General features: G+C 35.6%; 1 protein-coding gene across 2 annotated transcripts in view; it reads left to right on the forward strand.

Moving 5' to 3' along the window:
- The window catches only part of LOC149069483 (uncharacterized), a 244,880-nt gene extending 230,261 nt beyond the window's left edge, over positions 1-14,619 (forward strand). For both annotated transcript variants that reach the window (XM_089249467.1, XM_089249466.1), the window contains 10 exons: positions 513-2,531; positions 6,527-6,659; positions 9,616-9,864; positions 10,408-10,580; positions 11,186-11,273; positions 11,407-11,543; positions 12,004-12,078; positions 12,266-12,359; positions 13,175-13,577; positions 14,132-14,619. In XM_089249467.1, coding sequence (XP_089105593.1) covers positions 513-2,531; positions 6,527-6,659; positions 9,616-9,864; positions 10,408-10,580; positions 11,186-11,273; positions 11,407-11,543; positions 12,004-12,078; positions 12,266-12,359; positions 13,175-13,577; positions 14,132-14,247 — 3,487 coding nt within the window. In that variant the 3' untranslated portion in view covers positions 14,248-14,619. The remainder of the gene's footprint in view (positions 1-512; positions 2,532-6,526; positions 6,660-9,615; positions 9,865-10,407; positions 10,581-11,185; positions 11,274-11,406; positions 11,544-12,003; positions 12,079-12,265; positions 12,360-13,174; positions 13,578-14,131) is intronic.
- The last annotated feature ends 4,469 nt before the right edge of the window (positions 14,620-19,088 follow it).

Below are 19,088 nucleotides of genomic sequence, written 5' to 3' on the forward strand. Positions count from 1 at the left end.
GTCAAACTTGCATATTCCGACGACAAATCACGAAAATTCTTTATTGTCTGTAAACTTTTGCGAACACGAATTTCACTTTTTGAAAAACTCATTTTTATTACGAATTACAGCAGTTTTTGGTACTCAAATGTTCAAATAATATTTTTCGAGAGAAGGGACAGTCTTTATTATTCGATAATTTGGCTTTTTTTAATTTATGAGAGAATTTCATAAGTGCCTTAACTTTTGCGGTGCACTGTATATTACTGCTTCAAATATTTAAACTTGGGAAATAAACAAAAGCGGATCCATAATCCGGAATCACCGAGGTTCCGACGAGTCCGGATTTGAGAGGTCTTACTGTAATTTGATTGGCTCGTCGGTGAAACAGTTTCTCCCAAATAATTCATGCGACCCGATCGCAACTTAGCTATTTGATCTTGAGGTGATTATTTATTGTATTGGAATTGAGAAAATTTGAAGCTTTATGACGAATTTCTAATTTATTCAATTTTTTTCCCCCCTCCGTGTAGCCCAATGGATGATTACACAATCCACGATAACGCATCTCATGGCATGAAAGCGATCTCGAGTCCGGTGCCATCGCCCGTCATCTCGTCGCCCGTCCCGCCTCCAGCACCTATTCCCCGTGGACCTCGGACGCCACCATCCCCTGAACCTAAAGAGTTGTTGCTTCCTCCAAAGCACTCCTCGTCATCGAGTCTCGAAGAAAAAATCAAACCCGAGCCTAAGAGTTCTCCTTTCCGGACAGAATTCAAATCTCGGCCCGAAAGCAAGAACGAACCTTCATCGCAGAGACATAAGAAAAGGAACGTTCCGAAAGCAGCCGTTCACCCGGCGGTTGTTGTCGATACCGTGAAAAATCCGGCTGCCGCTAACGGCAGCAACATCTATGTGGGTGGTGCTAACTTTCCCAGTGCCTCTAGAGAAGTTTCGGACGATGTAAAAGATGCCCTTCGCTCGACCGCTTCTTGCCCCGTGCCTTCCACAGTTACATCTTCTAAAACTGCAGCATCTTCAACGCACAGAAGTACATCCAGGTCTCATCACCATCACCGCCGTAAGCACTCCAGTACTTCTCCCTTACCTTCTAAGGGAGACCAGGCAGAGTCCAATTCTGCGGCAGAAATTAAAAAAGAGGTGAAGCCGCAGCCCGTCTTGAAAACTAAAGGATATCTCAAACATTCCGCCGATACCGAAGACTTCTTATCCCATTCCCGGGACAGTTCGAGAGCGAGTAGTGCCGCGAGATCGGAATCTGCCCAGCCCGATGCTCAAACCAAGACTGACAAGAAATTCCAAAAGGTGCAAGAAGGTGGTAAGAAGAAGAGCTCATCCAGCAGTAGGCACGCCAGGCACGACGATGTAAAAGATCGAATTCCGTCGGCAAAGAGTTCGTCCAAGCATGCCGCAGCCAAAACTTCCACTAAATCGAGGAGCAAGTCGGAGAGGCACGCCGCTTCGTCGACCACTGCCAAAACTGATGCCGTCAAGCCCGAAAAGAAGAAAGCGTCCAAGTTCTCCATCAAGAACTTCTGGAAGAGTCCCGGGGGTGAGGACGACGACGAAAGCTCCAGCAGAAAAGACGTAGTCAGTTCGCCCGAACCCGAGGATATAGAAGAAGAGCCATCTCGAGTATCGCCTTTTCGCGAAGAACAACAACAACCACCACAACAACACGTTTCTAGGCGGACTGTTCCAGAGGTGAAGAGACGGAAATCTTCGACGTCGTCTTCGCGGAGCCGATCCCGAACTCCAGATTCCACCGCGTCCTCGGTGGTAGTCGACAAGCCAAAAAGCCGAAGCAGCGCTGGCGCGAGTAGCATCAATCCCAAGAGGCCAGGGTCCTGTTCGAACGACAACAGCAACAACAAAAAGAAGAAGAAACACAGGGAAAATGCCAAAGTTATTCCTGAATGTGCGGTAGTGCCGCCCAGGTCGACCGTCAAATCGCCGAAGCAGATGGATGTTGTCCAGGTTCCGCCGCCGGGACAACAGTCCTCCAAGACGGGAAGTGCCATTCCGCACCCGCTGGTGGTCAGTATACCTCTTTCGAAACTCCTGAGGATACCGGGTCGCCACGAGATCAAGCCGCCGAAGGATCGGACCCCCGAGGATAATGCCGTGAAATTTTCGGGTAGCGAAAACGCGGATTCGTTGTCGGATCGGCGGCACAGTGCATCTTCCTTGTCCCCGTGTAAAAAAGATTACAAAGGTAAGCATAGGACGAATCAGCCCAAAGCATCGCCGGCACCCAATAAGGGTAATTCTAGTGAGAAGCCTGCTTCTAAAACTGCCAAAATCGAGCCCTCTGTTCACAGGAGTAGCTTTTCCCCATCTGTGAGTGACAGGAACAGTACGGAATTGTCCACAGTGCAGGTGGACAAGAAGTTAACTAAAGCAAGCAAAGGTGAGAACAACTCTGATGCAATGGTGAAGAAAAGAAAAATCGACGAGCAGGAGGCTGCGATTAAAAAGAAACCAAAAGTTTCAGTCAAACCCTTCCAGGCCCTAGAAGCAGAATGTGTACAGTAAGTGTGTTTGTTTCATTCAATTTTCATTCATATATATATATACAGGGTGATTATAAAAAAACTATCCCGACATATGGGCCCTTAACTATCATACCATTCACAGAAACTGAATGAAATTTTGGCATAAGGTATTTTGATGTATGCGCTCAAGAATGATATGGAAAACAACAGTGTCACTCTAACAGTTACGGTTACAGTGAGAAAATTTTGAAAATATCAAATGGCAACACCAAGTTTTTTGTATTGGAATGTGATCTCCATTGTGAAAAACCCTAAATAGCGTTCGAACGGCAACTGTGGCATGAAAATCACCGGCTGTAGATAGGCTAAAAGTGAGGGCAACCAATAAGGACAGAGAAGCAGCATAAAATAAAGCATTTTATTGTGTTTTCCACATGACCTTGTGGAGGACTAATCAGGCTGGGATCTCAGCCGAAGAAACGGTGTGACGAATGAAACGAACATTAATGCTCTGGTGCATGGCAAAGTCCTTTTTACTTTTTCCTTGCCTAGCTCCGGGGATTTTCGTGCTACAGGTGCCATTCCAACGCTATTTAGTGTTTTTCAGTATGGAGATCGCATTCCAATACAAAAAACTTGGTGTTGCCATTTGATATTTTCGAAATTTTCTCACTGTATCGGTTTATCAATTATCGGTTTGACCTACCATTTGGCCAACCTTCACAGTATCATAGTCCCCCCCCCCCTCGGTCTAAATTATTTTTCTGGGGCACCTGGCTGGAAATAGACTTACCTATCGACCAATTCACATAATTAATCTAAAAAAATTGTAATCGGATCTCATTATCATGAGGGCCTCCCCCCCCCCCTGCACTTGCGACATAGGTGGACCCCATGCATTAAGAGGATACTGGTTTAAACAGTAATACTCTGCGCACCTAGCGGAAGGGTGTGCCCCTTCCCCAAGCCAACCAAAAATTTAAGAAAAAGTTTTAATGTTTCTGTAAAAAAAATTGAAAGATATATATATATCAAAAGCAAATTTCTCATAATTTTCCAAACTTTTGGTTCTATCGCCTCGTTTTTCAAAAGTTTTCTCTCATCACCCTCCCCAACTCAAGGAAACCCATAGGATTCTATATAATAGTGTTATTTTCCTGCAAAATAACACTATAATCTCTCTGTAAGCTTGAGGGGGGGATTAGAACCCCAGACCCCCCTCTTAGTGTAGGGCAATATTGCCCATTCCAGTAAATGCTGAATTTCTGGTTTTTTGAAGGGTGGTAACTCAAAATTTCTTAAGAAGAAAATTTTTCGGCTCCCCTCCTGTGTATGCCTCTCGCACCTAGTTCTAGCATAGGTGCTAGAACAGAGAGGGGCTGAGTATGAGCTCCCCTTGCCCCCCCCCAATAATTAATCAATATACTCACAATGTACCTCTTTCCTGTATATATATATATGGACAACGGGTAACTTTCAAACCCCTTCCCAATGTTATCTTCACGTTGTCGCCTCTGAACGCAAGTAATAATTTTAAAATTTGAAAACTTGTAAAAACTAAGTGTACTTATTTAGAACAGATCATATTACATCCAACAACTTCAGAAGATTGATGAAGTTGATTGAAGAATCATAGAATTTCTTTATCATAATTATTATGAAATGAAGCATGCTGATTATTTATTCCCAATATTAATCCTTATTGAGAAGCAGGGACGGGCTTAAGCATTTTGTCTCCTGTTGCAAAAACATCTTTGCTGCCCTCTAAAATGATTTTCCCTGATCCTCCAGTGACTTTGGCGCTTGCCAGGTTTACACTAACCCCAGCGCAAACGACTCTCAAATAACATGCCACTATATTATGGTAATAAAAAGACATTTGACCATAATACTGAGCAATAGTACCCAGGGAGAAAAATTACTGCTGTGGTGGTCGAGTGGTCATGATGACGGACTCGCATCGCTAGGATCCGGGTTCGAACCCCACCATCGCCATAGTGGTGGTCGGCTGAAGTTGGTTTCCTGTGGTTCCCAACTTCGAGGCGCAAATGCGAGCCGATCTCCCCATTAAAAAGTCTCACCACAGAGAGCAACAGGCCTACAACGATTAATTATTCAATCATTACACTTCACTCGTATTTAGAAAAACTGGTGGCAGATGGCAGCACTACACATAACAAGCATTACACAGAAACAAACTTTACGTCAGGTTTCATTATACGTAACGTACACACACATTCCCACATGTACCAATTTGTTAGAGGTTCCGCAGAGGAATATGAACGAGGTACATGTGTGGTTTAGTAGTAGTAGTAGGGAGAAAAATTGTGTGGCCCCGGGAATCTGAAGGTTGAGAACTACTGCTCTACAATCATGGTCCTACAAAGATGGCGTCGACAGGGCTCCAGCCCAGAACATTTCAAATTATTATTTTTTCCTCATCCTTTAAATTCATTATAGTGGGCCCCTTAAAAAAATCTGTCCTATGAGCCCAATGAAAAGCACAGTTTAGGGGCCATGTGTACAATGCCTATACACAGAAGACCACAATGAATGGACTGTCAGGACTAGATGATCGCTATCCAGAGCTGCAAGTAAATACTTTCGGCTGCCACCCCCTGTAGTTTTAAAGTTTTAAATATGTCTTTGAAGGGAGATTTCATCATTCTTTATTGTCCAGCACCCAGGTCACCATACCCGTGTACACTCTTAGCTTGGGGAGGTCAAAACTTCAGACCTTTGGGTTTTTGTGTCTTGCAAAGAACTGAGCTATTGCTTTATTAAGAAGTCAAAATGTAACTTAATACCATTATTTTTATTCAATTTTGCGACACTTAAAATTTAACGGTTCGGTTCAGCTGCACTTTTCGCATCTGCTGAAGTCTGGCCCTGTTGAGTAATTAATGTGATTCTCATTATCTCCTTTCAAATATTATGCATATTCATTTGTTCATTATAGCACTTCCCCCCCCCCCTCGTTTCTCGTATGAGCAAACAGGGCACATGACCATTGCCTACAAATGTTCTAAGCCCTGAAATTGACTGTCTTTTGTATTATTAGCACAGGTCCCTCCCCTCCCCTCGTCTCTGCCTCGAAGAGGGGCCTCAGGCCAATCATTTGGGGGGTCAGGCGATTGCTTCCCCCCACCCCGGCCTTTGAAAATATACTAGAAATGATATATACACATTGAGTATACGTTCTGCCCAAATGAAATATCCCACAAAGGACAGAGCGGGGGGCCATGTTTGGTGTTTGTGTGCCCAAATGAAAGCTACATGTTAGATACTTTGAATGTTTTGATAACATTTCTGTCCATTAAAAGAAATTGGCCCACACTACTGCTGTTTGAAGGCAATGGTGGGTTGAAATAAATTTATATTTGCTGACCAGGTTAATTGTCATCCAAGAGATAGTGTTTTTTTTTTGGTTTTTTTTTTTCTCTCGACAATAATGTTGAACTTCAGGTACGAATTAGTCACTTTCCCTACAAAAAGGGCAGATATCATACAAGCAGAGGCCCAAAGTTATGGCTGAAATCCAATATTTGTATTGATATTAAAGAGACTAGAGTGGTGAATATATATTGGGGGAGGGGTGGTCTATGAGACAGTAAAAGTTTACGCCCATGCATTCAAGCCTTGAGATTCTATTTCTAAACTACAGCAAGATTTTCATCTTTGTATACTCTGAAACATTAATGTAGTTTCTTTATGCATGGCACTCTGATCGATCAAACAATCTGTACTTGATTATCACTAAATAATCTCAACTATTTCATGAATAATCCTATGATTATGCTTGAATTTCGAAAAAAGTCGAAATTCAGATTTTCACAGAAAATTACTCAGCTCGGGGTAGCACAAGTCAGGGTATTGATGTAATTCAAAAAGTCCATAAGTAGGGTAGTGGCTGTATATTGTCATGCATCTTTGCTCTTTTGTATCATGTAATGAAACATTTTTACTGCAATTCTTTAACGTTTTGATATTATTGATGTACGTTATGAATTTTTATTTTCTATGAATTCCAGGAAAGCGCCCATTGTGAGGATCGAAAGAATGGAAGGTCATCCACTACAACCAGAAAAAAGGCATTTAGAAAGATGTGATAGTGAAAGCAGTGTTAGTTCCTTTAATAGTCAACAAAGTCACAGAAGTTCAAAAGTTAGTAGCTTATATTTCTTTGATATGCCTACGATTTCAATTACAAAGCTTGATTTGATTTTGCTTGAGTTAGTGAAATATTTTTTAATAATGGTGAAGTGTTTTTCCTTATCATTTTTTCTTTTTTAATTTCTGATGAATATTTTTTTCCTTTTGATTAACAATAAATTATGAAATATATTTTTGTTTTTTTCCTTAAGAAACAAGCTCAGTGGTTATGAAAGGAACGAAAATGTTATGCTGTTGCATATACTGATTATAAGTACTTAATTTCTCAGCGTACTGGAAACATGATTTTGGAGGCTTGTAGCACTTGCACTGATTTGCTGCCTACATTGATTTTTTTTAACGCTATTTTCTAGAAATTAACATTGAAGTTTATTGTAGGATTGAATATTGTAGGTTTATTCTATAACATTGAAATATCAACCAGTTAAATTGTATTTCAATCATTCAAAATCTGTTACGATCACTCAAGAGAACAGGGGCCTCAGAAAAATCACTTGGCTCAGGGGCCCATGAGTGCTCTGGACACGACCCTGCACTTGGCAAGTATTTCTTATTAAATGCTTATAAAATACAAGAATAAATTGTAATTTTTCTGCCCATCTGGGGCTTATTCCAAGAAATATGTATTACGCATAACATTTCCTCATCATTTTCTTCAGGCTCCTCTCCTTCTTCCCCCCCCCCCCCCCACTAATTTTTTATGCCTGGAAACATGCTTTTTTGAAACCTCTATCAGCATTTCTAAATCTTGCAGAAGGCTTTTGATGTGCTTTTTCAAGATAGATCTGTGATTAGAGACTTGTTCTAGGCTCATTTTTTTGGTTTCAAAGAATGGTTACTTCATCAGATTTTTCTTCTATTTTTATATTTTTTAAACTGATTGACTTGGTCGGGGGTTGCAGAGAAGAGCCACACGTGCTCTTGATGGCACACAGGGCTTAAGCTATGATGAAGAGAGACTTGATTTTTTGAAAATGCTTACATTGGAAGAGCGCAAGTGTGGGGTGGGGGGGGGGGGGTGATATGATTGAACTGTTTAAAATTTTCAACGGGTTGGATTAAATGGACCACATGAATTATTAATACTCGTCAATCAACTGCTTCGACAAGGGGACACCAGTATCAATTGATAAGGAACAATTCTAGGTTGTAGTGTCGCAGGTAGTTTTTCTCTTATAGGGTTGTGAATAAATGGAATAGTTTACCTGTGGAGGTCGTCGTGAATTCTAACACAATTGACACGTTGAAAAAAAGAAATATGATGAACATATTGGTATAAATTGAGAAGCTATCCATACTTAGATGAGAAAACCATAATTTTTTTATGGAAGTACATTTATATTTTATCATAATTATTAGTTTTTTTATTGCTCTTATTGAGTTCCTGTATTTTTTATATAGCTTAGGATTATACTCGACATCCATATTTTTTATGGACATCTTTTTTTTCAACCACCTCGTTGGGCATTTTGGCTGTTGTGGCCTTTGTTTTTGTCACCACTTAGTGGCTATCACATTCTTATTTCAAAAGTTGGGTTCCTGCTCTCCTTTACTTATTTATTTTTTCACATAATATGATTAATAATTGTGCTGCTCTTGTTTATACAGTCAAACTTCATTATTGTCTACCAAGATAATGCATCACTCCTCTTACTGGGTCACTTTCTGGAAATCTCAATTGTTTTCTATGGCAGTACTAATATTATTAAACGCCTGTTAATTCATCACCTCACTCCGCTTAAGAAGTCGCTTTTTGTGAAAGCACTCTTTTAAAAATTACCATTCAAATTGGAAACTCTTAGCACAATATACACGATAAATTCAATGTTACTCTTATCACGTCAAATATCTACCTAGCATTTCAAGCAGAAGCCACTAAAGCCTCACCCCCCCCCCCCTGTGCAGGCTTGTTGACAGATTTTTTCAAAGTTGGTCTACATATTAGGAAATGGTTCAGCTGGATTTTTTTTTTCCCTTGGTGGGTTGTGGTTGGTTCTTGGTCAGCTTTTGCTGAAAAGGTGTCCGTGACAGAAATTCAGTTTTTTTAAATGAAAAAAAACGCCTCCCAATATTTTTGTCTGCATTTGGACATTCTAAGCAAATCTTAACTGAACTATTGTTGAGCATGTATAACCTGCGTTCACCAATAGTGTCAAAATATTCTCCAAATTTTAAAAAAAAAAAAGTTTCTTCACTTTAAAGACGAAGCAGCATTTGGAGGAATATGGAAAATCGACCTATGAAAAAAAAGAAAATTATTTATCGGGACTGGAAAGCACAATGGACAGAGACTTTCCAATTTCTATCTTCTTTGCAGAAAAGGATTGCTTCTTCAACTTCTAACTCCACACAAACAAAACTCTCCAGTGTTTTGCAGTGCAATTTTTATTTTTGGAATCCACAAAAATGATGCTTAATTTTCATTTATGATGTTCAAAAAAAATTAAACTGCAATACAAGACGATAATGGTTTGATTTCTATAAAATTTGGGAATTTTTAAAAATCAAAAAACCTAATATTTTGTATTGTTCAAGTGTGTAATTATGTAGCAAATAAATATTAATTTAAAAAAACGTGAGTAATCTATTTCCGTGTCTGAACTCATCTGAATAACTAAAATTTGGTTTTTTCTGCATGGATGCATCAATATTGGATGCATTCATCATGGATGCATCGAGAGACAGAAATCAGCGTAGCTGTGGCTTACTCTGTTTAACAAGTCACTCCGCTTACAAGGTCATATTCTTGGTCTTCCATGAGTGACTTATTAATGAGGTTTGACTGTAATAGGAATAGATGTAAACGTTAAAATACTTAAAGGGAAAAAAAAATTTTTTTGATGTGAATTCAAAATTCTGAGATTTAAACTACAGAAGCATCTTGCCTCGTCTGTTGAAAATTATTGCTCTTTCTTTCTCTAAAGTTGTCGTATTTATCGTATTCTAGGGTAACAAAGACAGATCAAAGGAGAGAAGTAGCTCAGAAATGAAGAAGCTCAATGTTTCTCTTCCTCTCTCTAAAGAAATTAAACGTGAAAAGGAGGAAAAACCAAAAGTCATTGTGAAAAAAGAGCCTGTTGTAGTCAAACAAGAGAAGATCAAGTCTAAGTCAAAAGACAGGATGTCCTCCAAGGTATCTTCTAGTTGTACGGACAGCAGGAAAGATGCTCTCAATTCTTCTAGTCAGGTGAATGATGTATGTATAAAGTTATTAATTATGATATTATTTTTCATAAAGAATTCAGTTTTAGTTAGGAAGTAGATCTGAATATTTATCTAGTTTTTAAAAGTTTAAGGTTAATTTTTTTAATCAGTATCCATTTTTGTGCAGTTTTATACTGTTCTTTTGTGCTGCCCAAAACTTTTTTCCCCTTTCAACATTTGTTGTTACATTCCTTCTTGAATTGTTGACTCTATACAATTGCTTATTGATTTTTTTCCTTTTTTATAGTATTGATCAGTGATTCTTATGATTTTCACATAGCTGCACCCTTAATATTTGTATTCTCTCACCACTCCCTCCTCCAGTAAACTTCTGTTTGCATCCTTTCAAATAAAGGGTGTAAGTTGAATCTCAATACCTTGTGTCATCTAATATTTTCCAGCTTTCACCTGAGATTTGTTTCTCGCATATCCAGGGATGCAGGGATCCCTCGTTAAGAACTAATGGTCTAGATTTATATTTTTTGGGGTGAAAAACTTCAGCATAGAGTGAACAATTTATTTTTTGTATCATCAGGTAAACTATTGGGATGATACGTGTAAGATAGAGGATGTAAAACCTGAACTCACAAGTCACCAGCGGGTAGTTCCTATGGATTATGGTAGTAGTCATGATACTAGCTGTGACTTTGATCGCTTCACCCCGGATATTCAGCCAGATTTAAAGGGAATATCAAATCATCTCAACAAGTTAGTATGAATTGTATTTATTTTTTAAATCTTGGCAACCGCAGTTTATGGCATGTTGATTTCTGTTGCAAGTTATTGAAATGGAAAATACATTTAACCCCCTTTATTTTTTATGATTTAATTGAATTTAATAAAAATATTCATTCCATATTTTATCTGCAGTACCTTATTTACTATTATGGAGTTATGAAATACTGTGTGGTGTTATTGTGTATTAACCAAGCATTAACTAATGATGACTTCATTAATGATATTCACTTGCAAGGTTTATACATTATAGATCAAAGGCATCACATTCTCTTGCTCAAATAATTATTTTAATAACTCATTACACAATTTTTTGTGTAAAATGTTTGAATTGTATTTTTGAGTATTAAAATGTGTGCTGCTCATTGGCTGTTATAGTTGAATGTCATATAGCAATATAGTAGCGAGTTTAAATAAAGGCTTACAGCTAAAGATTATTCTGAATCTGTACTGTATTGTGAGTAATCATCGTAAGAAACCATCAACCATCAATACAAGGTGTGAAGCATATACTTTTCTTTTTAAGGTGTGTATATTATTATTTATACTAATGAAGTCTGATTGATATGTATTTTCAGGATAAACCTGCAGAGTTCAAATGGTCCAGTCCCTATGGATTATTATTACACAGAAGGGAAGAAGTTGAAGCATTCTGCAGAAAAAGAGGTAACTGACTTGCATAGTTTTGTATATTGTGATTATTAATAAGAATTGTGCTTGTAGTAATTATTTAATGAGAGTCGTACATACACATTTGTAATGTTAGGATATTGACACTTTGTTATCTTTCACAATCTAGGCTGATCCAGTGAAGCAAGCTCTTAAATACTTTGAAGCAACTGTGATGTTTATTTTAACTAGTCATCACAGAGAACTGAGTAACAAAGATCCAGATTCTATTTATCAGATGTATAAAGAAACGTTGAAATTTACACAGTTAGTATTTTTCTCTATGGTTTACTGAAACCAGAATCACTATTGTTTTAGCATTGTTTATTTATATTGTCAATTTTTTTCCTTTCTGAGTATTTGTGGAAAAATAATAAGATATATATTATATATATTTTCTACGTTCCCTAGACATTCTTAAAATTTCTTAAAAGTTGCACTTTTTTTTTCTGTTAATTCAAAAGCAATAAATCGCAATGCTCATTGCATATGTGGGGTATCAATTCCATCTCAAATAAAAGCATACAGGAACTTAAGCTTGTCTATGGGTGAAAAGGCATGATGTCAATACATATAGGAAACTTTGGTAATAATTTAAATTCGCTTCAAATTTCTTTTCATACAATAAAGTAAGAAAACATATTTTACCAAATTAATGATGAAATTTAGAATTTATTTGTTTCTTTTTTCATAGGCAAGTTTCAAATAATTATGGTTTTTTTTTAAGTGTCATAAGAAGCTGTATTCAGAAACAATCACATTCTATGCCCGGGAACATCGATTTCAAGATACTTATTCTATGGTAAGAAATCTTGCATCTTTTTTTTCTGTCAGTTTAGTCTGCGTTGTCTTTTACGTGTAAACTCCAATGAAATCATTAAAATATACTCATAATTCATATCTGTAGTATTTTTATTATTTTTGTTCGTCAGTCTCAAACAAAGCTTGTTTGTAACTCATGCACCTTTATGGTATCTGTCATTTTGCAGTCTAAAATGTCAGTCTCTGTTGCACTTGAAACTCTACAACTTGAAGATAAAAGAAGTCAAGGAACAGCACAAAGGTGTCTCTGATTTCATGCATGTGAGTTTGTGTTAAATGATTTGTTCGCTTGTACGTGACAGGGATTGTTACACAGAATTATGATTCTGCTGTAACAGTGTTAAATTTGCCTTTAATTTGATTATAATCCGTCAGTGCATTTTTATTGATAGTTCGTAATGGTGTGGTCAATTCGTATTTTTCTTTATAAAGCTAATATGAGAGGTTTTGTCGATAATTTTGCATATTTAAATCCATAGCAACATCGATATAATGTGTTATTATTGGTTATTTGATCACCACAGAGAAGCATTGATTCTATTGATATTATATTCCCCATCCCTTTATCATTCAAAGAAGATTTTTTTTGGTAGTTGCAATGGTTTGACAGTCGTTAGCATCTTTAAATATATTAATACAGAGTCTCCTGTAAAGACTTTTTTTTTACGGAACAAGAATCCTCAATTTGTGTTTTTTAAATGGTTATAAGAAATTTCTGGATGAAACAGATAACATTATGGCATATCTGGCACACAGGATTAGAACATGTGCCTTACTAGTTGCTAATGGCTATGTTGTTGATCACAACAGGTTTTCTCTACTGAGCAGTAAGCTGCATGGCATTTAGTAGCAAATTTTTATCAATTCATGGACCACTGGCTCCAGTTCTGTGCACTGGATGGGAAGTCATAAGTTTTATCCCGCATTTTGTTTTAATGCTGTATATGACAAATTTTAATTCACACTTTGTGAGGTATTTCTTGGGCACTTTATCCAAAATAATAGGAAGATTCTTGCTGGTGTTCTTGTTCTGCTGTGGTCTGTATATGATCTGACATATGTATTTGTGTTTACAGTCTTCTTCCAGCAGAATGAGTTCTCATGCATCGCCTCAACAGCCTACTTGCAGCTCTCAGTCACGAAATCTTTTTCAGCCATCTCCATGCCAACCTAGAGTAGGAGGAGGAGGTCTTGGGAGTGTACCTTCCCCTCACTCCCCAACTCCTTCTCCTGCCGGGAGTGTTGCATCTGTGGGTTCTCAGAGCAGTGGATACAGCAGCAGCGAAGTCAATGGCAGCCATTCTCGGGCCCAGCATGGTTCTCTTCAGCCACCACACCTGTTGCAGCAAACTGCAGTGGCTGTGCCCCAACAGGTGTTTGATGTGATGGCGAGGCATCACACTCATCTCAGTAATCTTCACTTCTGTCATGAATTCTGGGAACAAGCGGATATGTACATGACTCGCAGCAACTCAAGAGGTAAAGTAAAAAAAAAAAATTCTTCCATTTCTTACAATTTCAGATGGGCGACCAATTTATTATAAAACTTGAGTACTAGCTCTCAAGATTAGTTTTTTTTTCCCCTAGCCATAAGTTTTAGATAACATTGCCTAAATGTTATTAAATTATGATTGAACATTTTGATCATACTTCAATAAAGCAAATTCTGAATTTTGATGCACTCTTGTGAATACAATTTAATAGTTTTTTATGATTACTCTTCGACCTTTTCCTTACTGGTTTGTTTTTTCTTTTTGCTCGCTTTCAAGTCAAGTCAACTGTTTGTAATAATGATTTAAAAGAAATTAATATAAGCTTATGTGTAAAACTGAAACGTTTGTAGAATTCTTTTACATATGTGTTAATGTGACAATGCTTGATTTAATGAGATGTGAAGATTAACTCACATGGGTCTCTTTGAATGACCGATGTTCCTTGGCGCTACATAGTTTTATATGTGCTTAATATTTATTATTTTTTTATTCCTTTAATTTATGTGAATGCTCATGTATCTTTTGTTGTTATTTTTGTAGATTTCTTCCGTGAAGTCTCTGAGAAGTCTGAGAAATTGTCTCTACACAGCAACATTAAGGAACTGGTCAGCTATCTTCAGACAGGTTTGGCCCTTCTGAGGGATAAGGATTGCTAGCATTCCTGTTTTCTTCATTCTTCCTCGCCCTTGTCACTTCCCCCTCTATCTCCACAAAGTGCTGCTACTTGCATAAAGGGAAGCATGTCAACAAAACAAAGAAAAGTTTTTCTTTCATCCATCTAATTTGATTCTGTGCCAGTCATAAAATAATTAAAGAGGGACGGGAGAAAGAAGAAATGCATACTTTGTAAGAAAATATTGTGGTTGCAATTTATATATATATATAAATATAACTATATTATACATAGAAAGCCAGAAAAGAAAGAGAAAAAAAGATTTATTATTAATATTATATGTATATATTTTTGTATATAGTTTCACATACTTACTGAAAAACCTGTGTGATTAAAGGTTTCTTATATCCCTTTGAATGAATGCGTTCATATTTGTGTGTGTATGTGTGTTTGCATGTGTGTATCCATCTCATCGAATATATGAAACATGAACTTTTTCTGTGTTAAGTAGGCTGCGAAAAATAAGACAGTCAGCCCATTCCTTAATGTTTGCTGCCATATCAATTGAATTAGTACTTTGCATGGGTTTTTTTTTTTCCTTCTATGGCTTTAGGGTGTTAATGTGTTGCTGATAGGCAAATTGATTGTTATGAGAGCATATCCTATTAATAAATCTCATCTTGTGCTTTTTCTTCTTATTTTTTCTTCAACTGTGGAGTCTGTGCTGTTCTATATTATTTTTTTTTTTATCATTATTGTCATATGTACTTTGATGCAGTGATAGAAAAAAAAAAATTATATATATCGATGCAAAATTTTGTTATACAAATTATATTTATTACAAGTCTATTTGCAATGTTTGTTGATTCTATCCAATGGAAGAAGAAAAACAGCTGTGCTGTTGGAAATTAAACTAATGATTAAAACGATTTTTTAAGATATTCTAGGTTAATTGTGAGAAGGGAAAAAAAATTAACGCTTGTATATGTCAATTGTATGTATCAGATGTAGGGCTTCATATCCATATGTATTTATTTTTCTTCTATTAGTGATTTTTACTGAGTGTGAAAGAAGAAGACAATGTGTGATCCTGAGGTTTATACAAAATTTATATTGATCTTAAAATAATTCCACAGGCATCTATGCAATTTAAAGTAAGTATTCCCTTATCAAAAAATAATTCAAAATACATTAGTTGCCTTTCAGTTGTGTGTTCTATGCTTCCAATTAAGATCTGGCATCCAAACAGAAAACAACATTGGAATCACACAACCTATGATCATCTATGCACATGTTATGGTGATTTAATGTGGGATACAATATCTCACTTTATATGCAAATTAAAATCAATATATATATGTATATGAAGTCCATTTGTTTTTATATTACATTTTTGCAACAGTTTCTATATCTGTGCATAATCTTCCATTTGTTTTGTTTCCTACAACATTTGTTCTCCCAAAACACTGTTAAGTAAAGATTGTCATTTTTTAAATTTTAGCCATTGACATTGAGACTGATTATTATTATTATTATGTGGAAGGATTATATATATATATATATATATATATATATATATATAATGAATATTATTTATTGTATCTACAGTTTTCCTAATGATTATGACAGTCAGATCGTCTCAATCTGAGTGTCAAAATCAGTTCTTCCAGTCAGAGTATTTTACGCATTCTTCCATAAGACCTCAACTGTTGATGACTTTCATAAAAAAAACAATTTTATGTTAAGTGCGGAAAAGGAAAATTTGAAAGGTATATTTTGTGCGTGTGTGTGTGTGTGCAATAGTGCAATATCTTTTTTTTGGGTTCTGCCTTAAATGATAATTTTATTGATATGTTCAAAAGAAAATTCACATTACAAAGAAAGGTTCTCTACATCGAAGGAAAAAGCTTGGGTTTTTTTTTTTAAGCTGTTCCTGTTTATTTTTCAGTTGTGAAAGTGATAGGAGTGATAATCAGAATAACAAATTTATTATGTTTTTAGTGATATTTGTTCAGATCAGTATGGCTAGATTATATTTGAAACTGAGGATTCATGACCTGTAATTTTACCCGAAAAAACCTGACAAACTTTTCTTTACATTTTCAGGTATGTTTATCAGTTGTATCAATGTATTTATACATAATCTTTGTCCCATATCCATTCTACAGAAATTTAATTCAGGCTAATCTGTATTGGAAAGAATTCATTTAGCATCATAATCAGTTTTAGTAATTTTAATTAAATAACACTGTCATTCGATTAAACTGAAATGTTTCCAAAATTGTAATTACTAATATTTAAACATAAATTATATTTTAAGATAATTAAATTTCCCCCTCAGAGCAGGGATTCTTACCTTTTTTGTGTTTCATGCAAGCTTCAATCAGTCTTGTCTTCTGATACAGTCTTCAATCCTGTAATGCTCACATGTCATCTTTCAGGTGCCATAATTGATTTATGGCAGCATTTCTACATTAATATTTTCCCACTTACATCTGCTAATATAGACAATACCCAGTAAACTTTTGAATAAATGTTGCATTTCAGTACAGGCACCCCTCACTTTATGCAATCAGCAGAAGAATTGTGTAGGACAAAATAGTGTAAAGTGAATTAAATTCAACATAGATAAGATAGGGGGTTTTCTTCAGAAGGATAAGAAAAAAAATAAATCCAACTTCCAGAAGGAAAAAAAATTTTTTTTTTGAATGAATTAATTGTTCAAACTCAGAAATGAATCATGTCACTAGGCTATATGAATAAATTTAATCAACACTTTGCACTTCTTTGTCTTTGAAAAGCCCAATGTTATAGAGAGGCTGATATCTTTTTTTAATGAAAGCAGTCAAGATTCAGCTGACGAGCAGCATTCTTTGTCTCTTTATAAAACCTTTAGGAGCAAAGTCAGAGAATTCTGAACACCCCTCATAAACATAACAATTATAGATTCATTAGGATCGTTTTCTTCAATTAAAATTCTGATGGAATTGTCTGTGTGTTACCAAAAGATGCTCATTAGTGAGATCCAGTAAGATGGATTTCGAGTGTTTTCTGTATTTGTCTCATCTACATCAACAAATCCAATGAGTTTTGTCACTTTCATTAAGTCATGCACCCCGTAATTTGCAAGCCCTTTTTCAGGATTGAAATCAAGCAATAGACCGAATTTCACAAGTTTCAATTTCTGAAATTAACTTTTCAAAATCATGTTATAGTGAAATAGCATAAGATGAAACTGTGTAAAGCAAGGGGTGTCTGTACCAAAAATTTCTTTTTAAACAATAATGAGACAAATTTATGATTTATAGAGACAGGGTTTTTTTTTAATTCTGAAGAGAGCAAAATTGTAAAATTATTTTAATTGCTAATGTCATCTTATTAGCAGAACATTATATGTTCATGAATGAAGCAATATAGTTTAAGGTTTTGAAGGGTAAAAAAAATTATCTTACTAGTTTTTATTTTTGCAAAAAAAAAAAAAATTTATTCAACGAATTGTGAAAACTCAGTTAACAGTATATATTTGTGCCATATAAAGTTATTAATACGTGAATTGAATTTTTCTGCATTACATGAAAATTTATTATTATGAATCAGCATTAATATATATTAGAATTTTTATCATTTAGAAATTATTTAGAGTATGATGAACCTCGAGTTGTCAAACAAATTACTGTATTTGTCGATAATATGTAAAGACACACCCTGTTTTTTATTGCCAATTTCAAAAGAAGAAAAAAATGCCTCTTGTAGTTGGCAAATATGGTGTATACAAATCTAAATAATTCAATTTCTTCCTTGAGCTGTGCTTCCATCCATAAGCTTGACTAGTTTTGGCATTTTTCCCTTGTTTTAGTGCAATATATAGTTCATTGTAGCATAAATGCAGAGTAAATAACTCTCGCACAGGTCTGTGCCCACCTGATAATTTATCTCTTTTGCAAAACAGCATGTTTGCTGCTTGGGTTCATGATTTTTTTTTTTTTTGTTACATCAGGTTTTTATAACTGTAATGAGTAAAAAACGAAAAAGAAAAAAAAAAATTATTATGAATTTGATGTAATGTTTTCTATTTTTTCTTTTCTTTGTCCGCATAAAATTGTTGCGTGTATTAATTCAACAATTTTGAAAAGTATCTAATTCATAGTTGTGTACTTGTTTTGAGGAAAGTAACAAAAATTTTAAAATGCTTTGTAATAAGTTATTTTGTGCAAATTTGTCCAAGGCGAGCTTTTAAGTTTGTGTAGCATTCCACCCTATTGTTCTTTCAGAAGTAAGGTTTTTTTTAATTTTTTTTTTTTTTTTTTTTTTAAGAAGAGACTTTCTGTTATGTGTAAAAAAGTAAAACAAATTCTGTTTATAAGAGAAAAAAAACAACACTTTTGACAAGTCTCGACTGTGCCATCATTTCATCTTTTTTTTAATAATTATGTGAGCAAAAGTATTTTTGCTTGAGGTTGTTTCTGCATGTATATATATATGTAGGAGAAGCTCCAATATTTAATTTAGTAAATTAGTTTGACCTTTTTAATTGGCTTACTTATTTGTTACTTCATCTTCAGCACATTTTGTGAAACTACCCTTCATTCTTATCGGCAAAGTGAGGGAAAGTATTGGTCCCATTGGATAAATGTATCATAGCAATAGAAGTATTGTGTGTCTTCTATTTACTTAGTTTGTTGATTTGTTCCCAAATATATCAGTGTGTATCTCACACATATGAAATAACTATTCCTCCCAATAAAGATTCAGTCAAGTGTCGAAAATTTTGATGTACTCGTGAATCTGTCTCAAAATCCATGAACACCTGTTCTTCACTTATTTCTTCTCTGAAAGGCTGTTTATTGTCCCATGCCTTTATAATATTTTTCTCATTTTCATGAA

This window comes from Pholcus phalangioides, unplaced genomic scaffold, assembly GCF_987345545.1.
Source record: "Pholcus phalangioides strain wild (caught in Gottingen) unplaced genomic scaffold, Ppha-v1.0 ptg000022l_1, whole genome shotgun sequence".
Taxonomy (NCBI): domain Eukaryota; kingdom Metazoa; phylum Arthropoda; class Arachnida; order Araneae; family Pholcidae; genus Pholcus; species Pholcus phalangioides.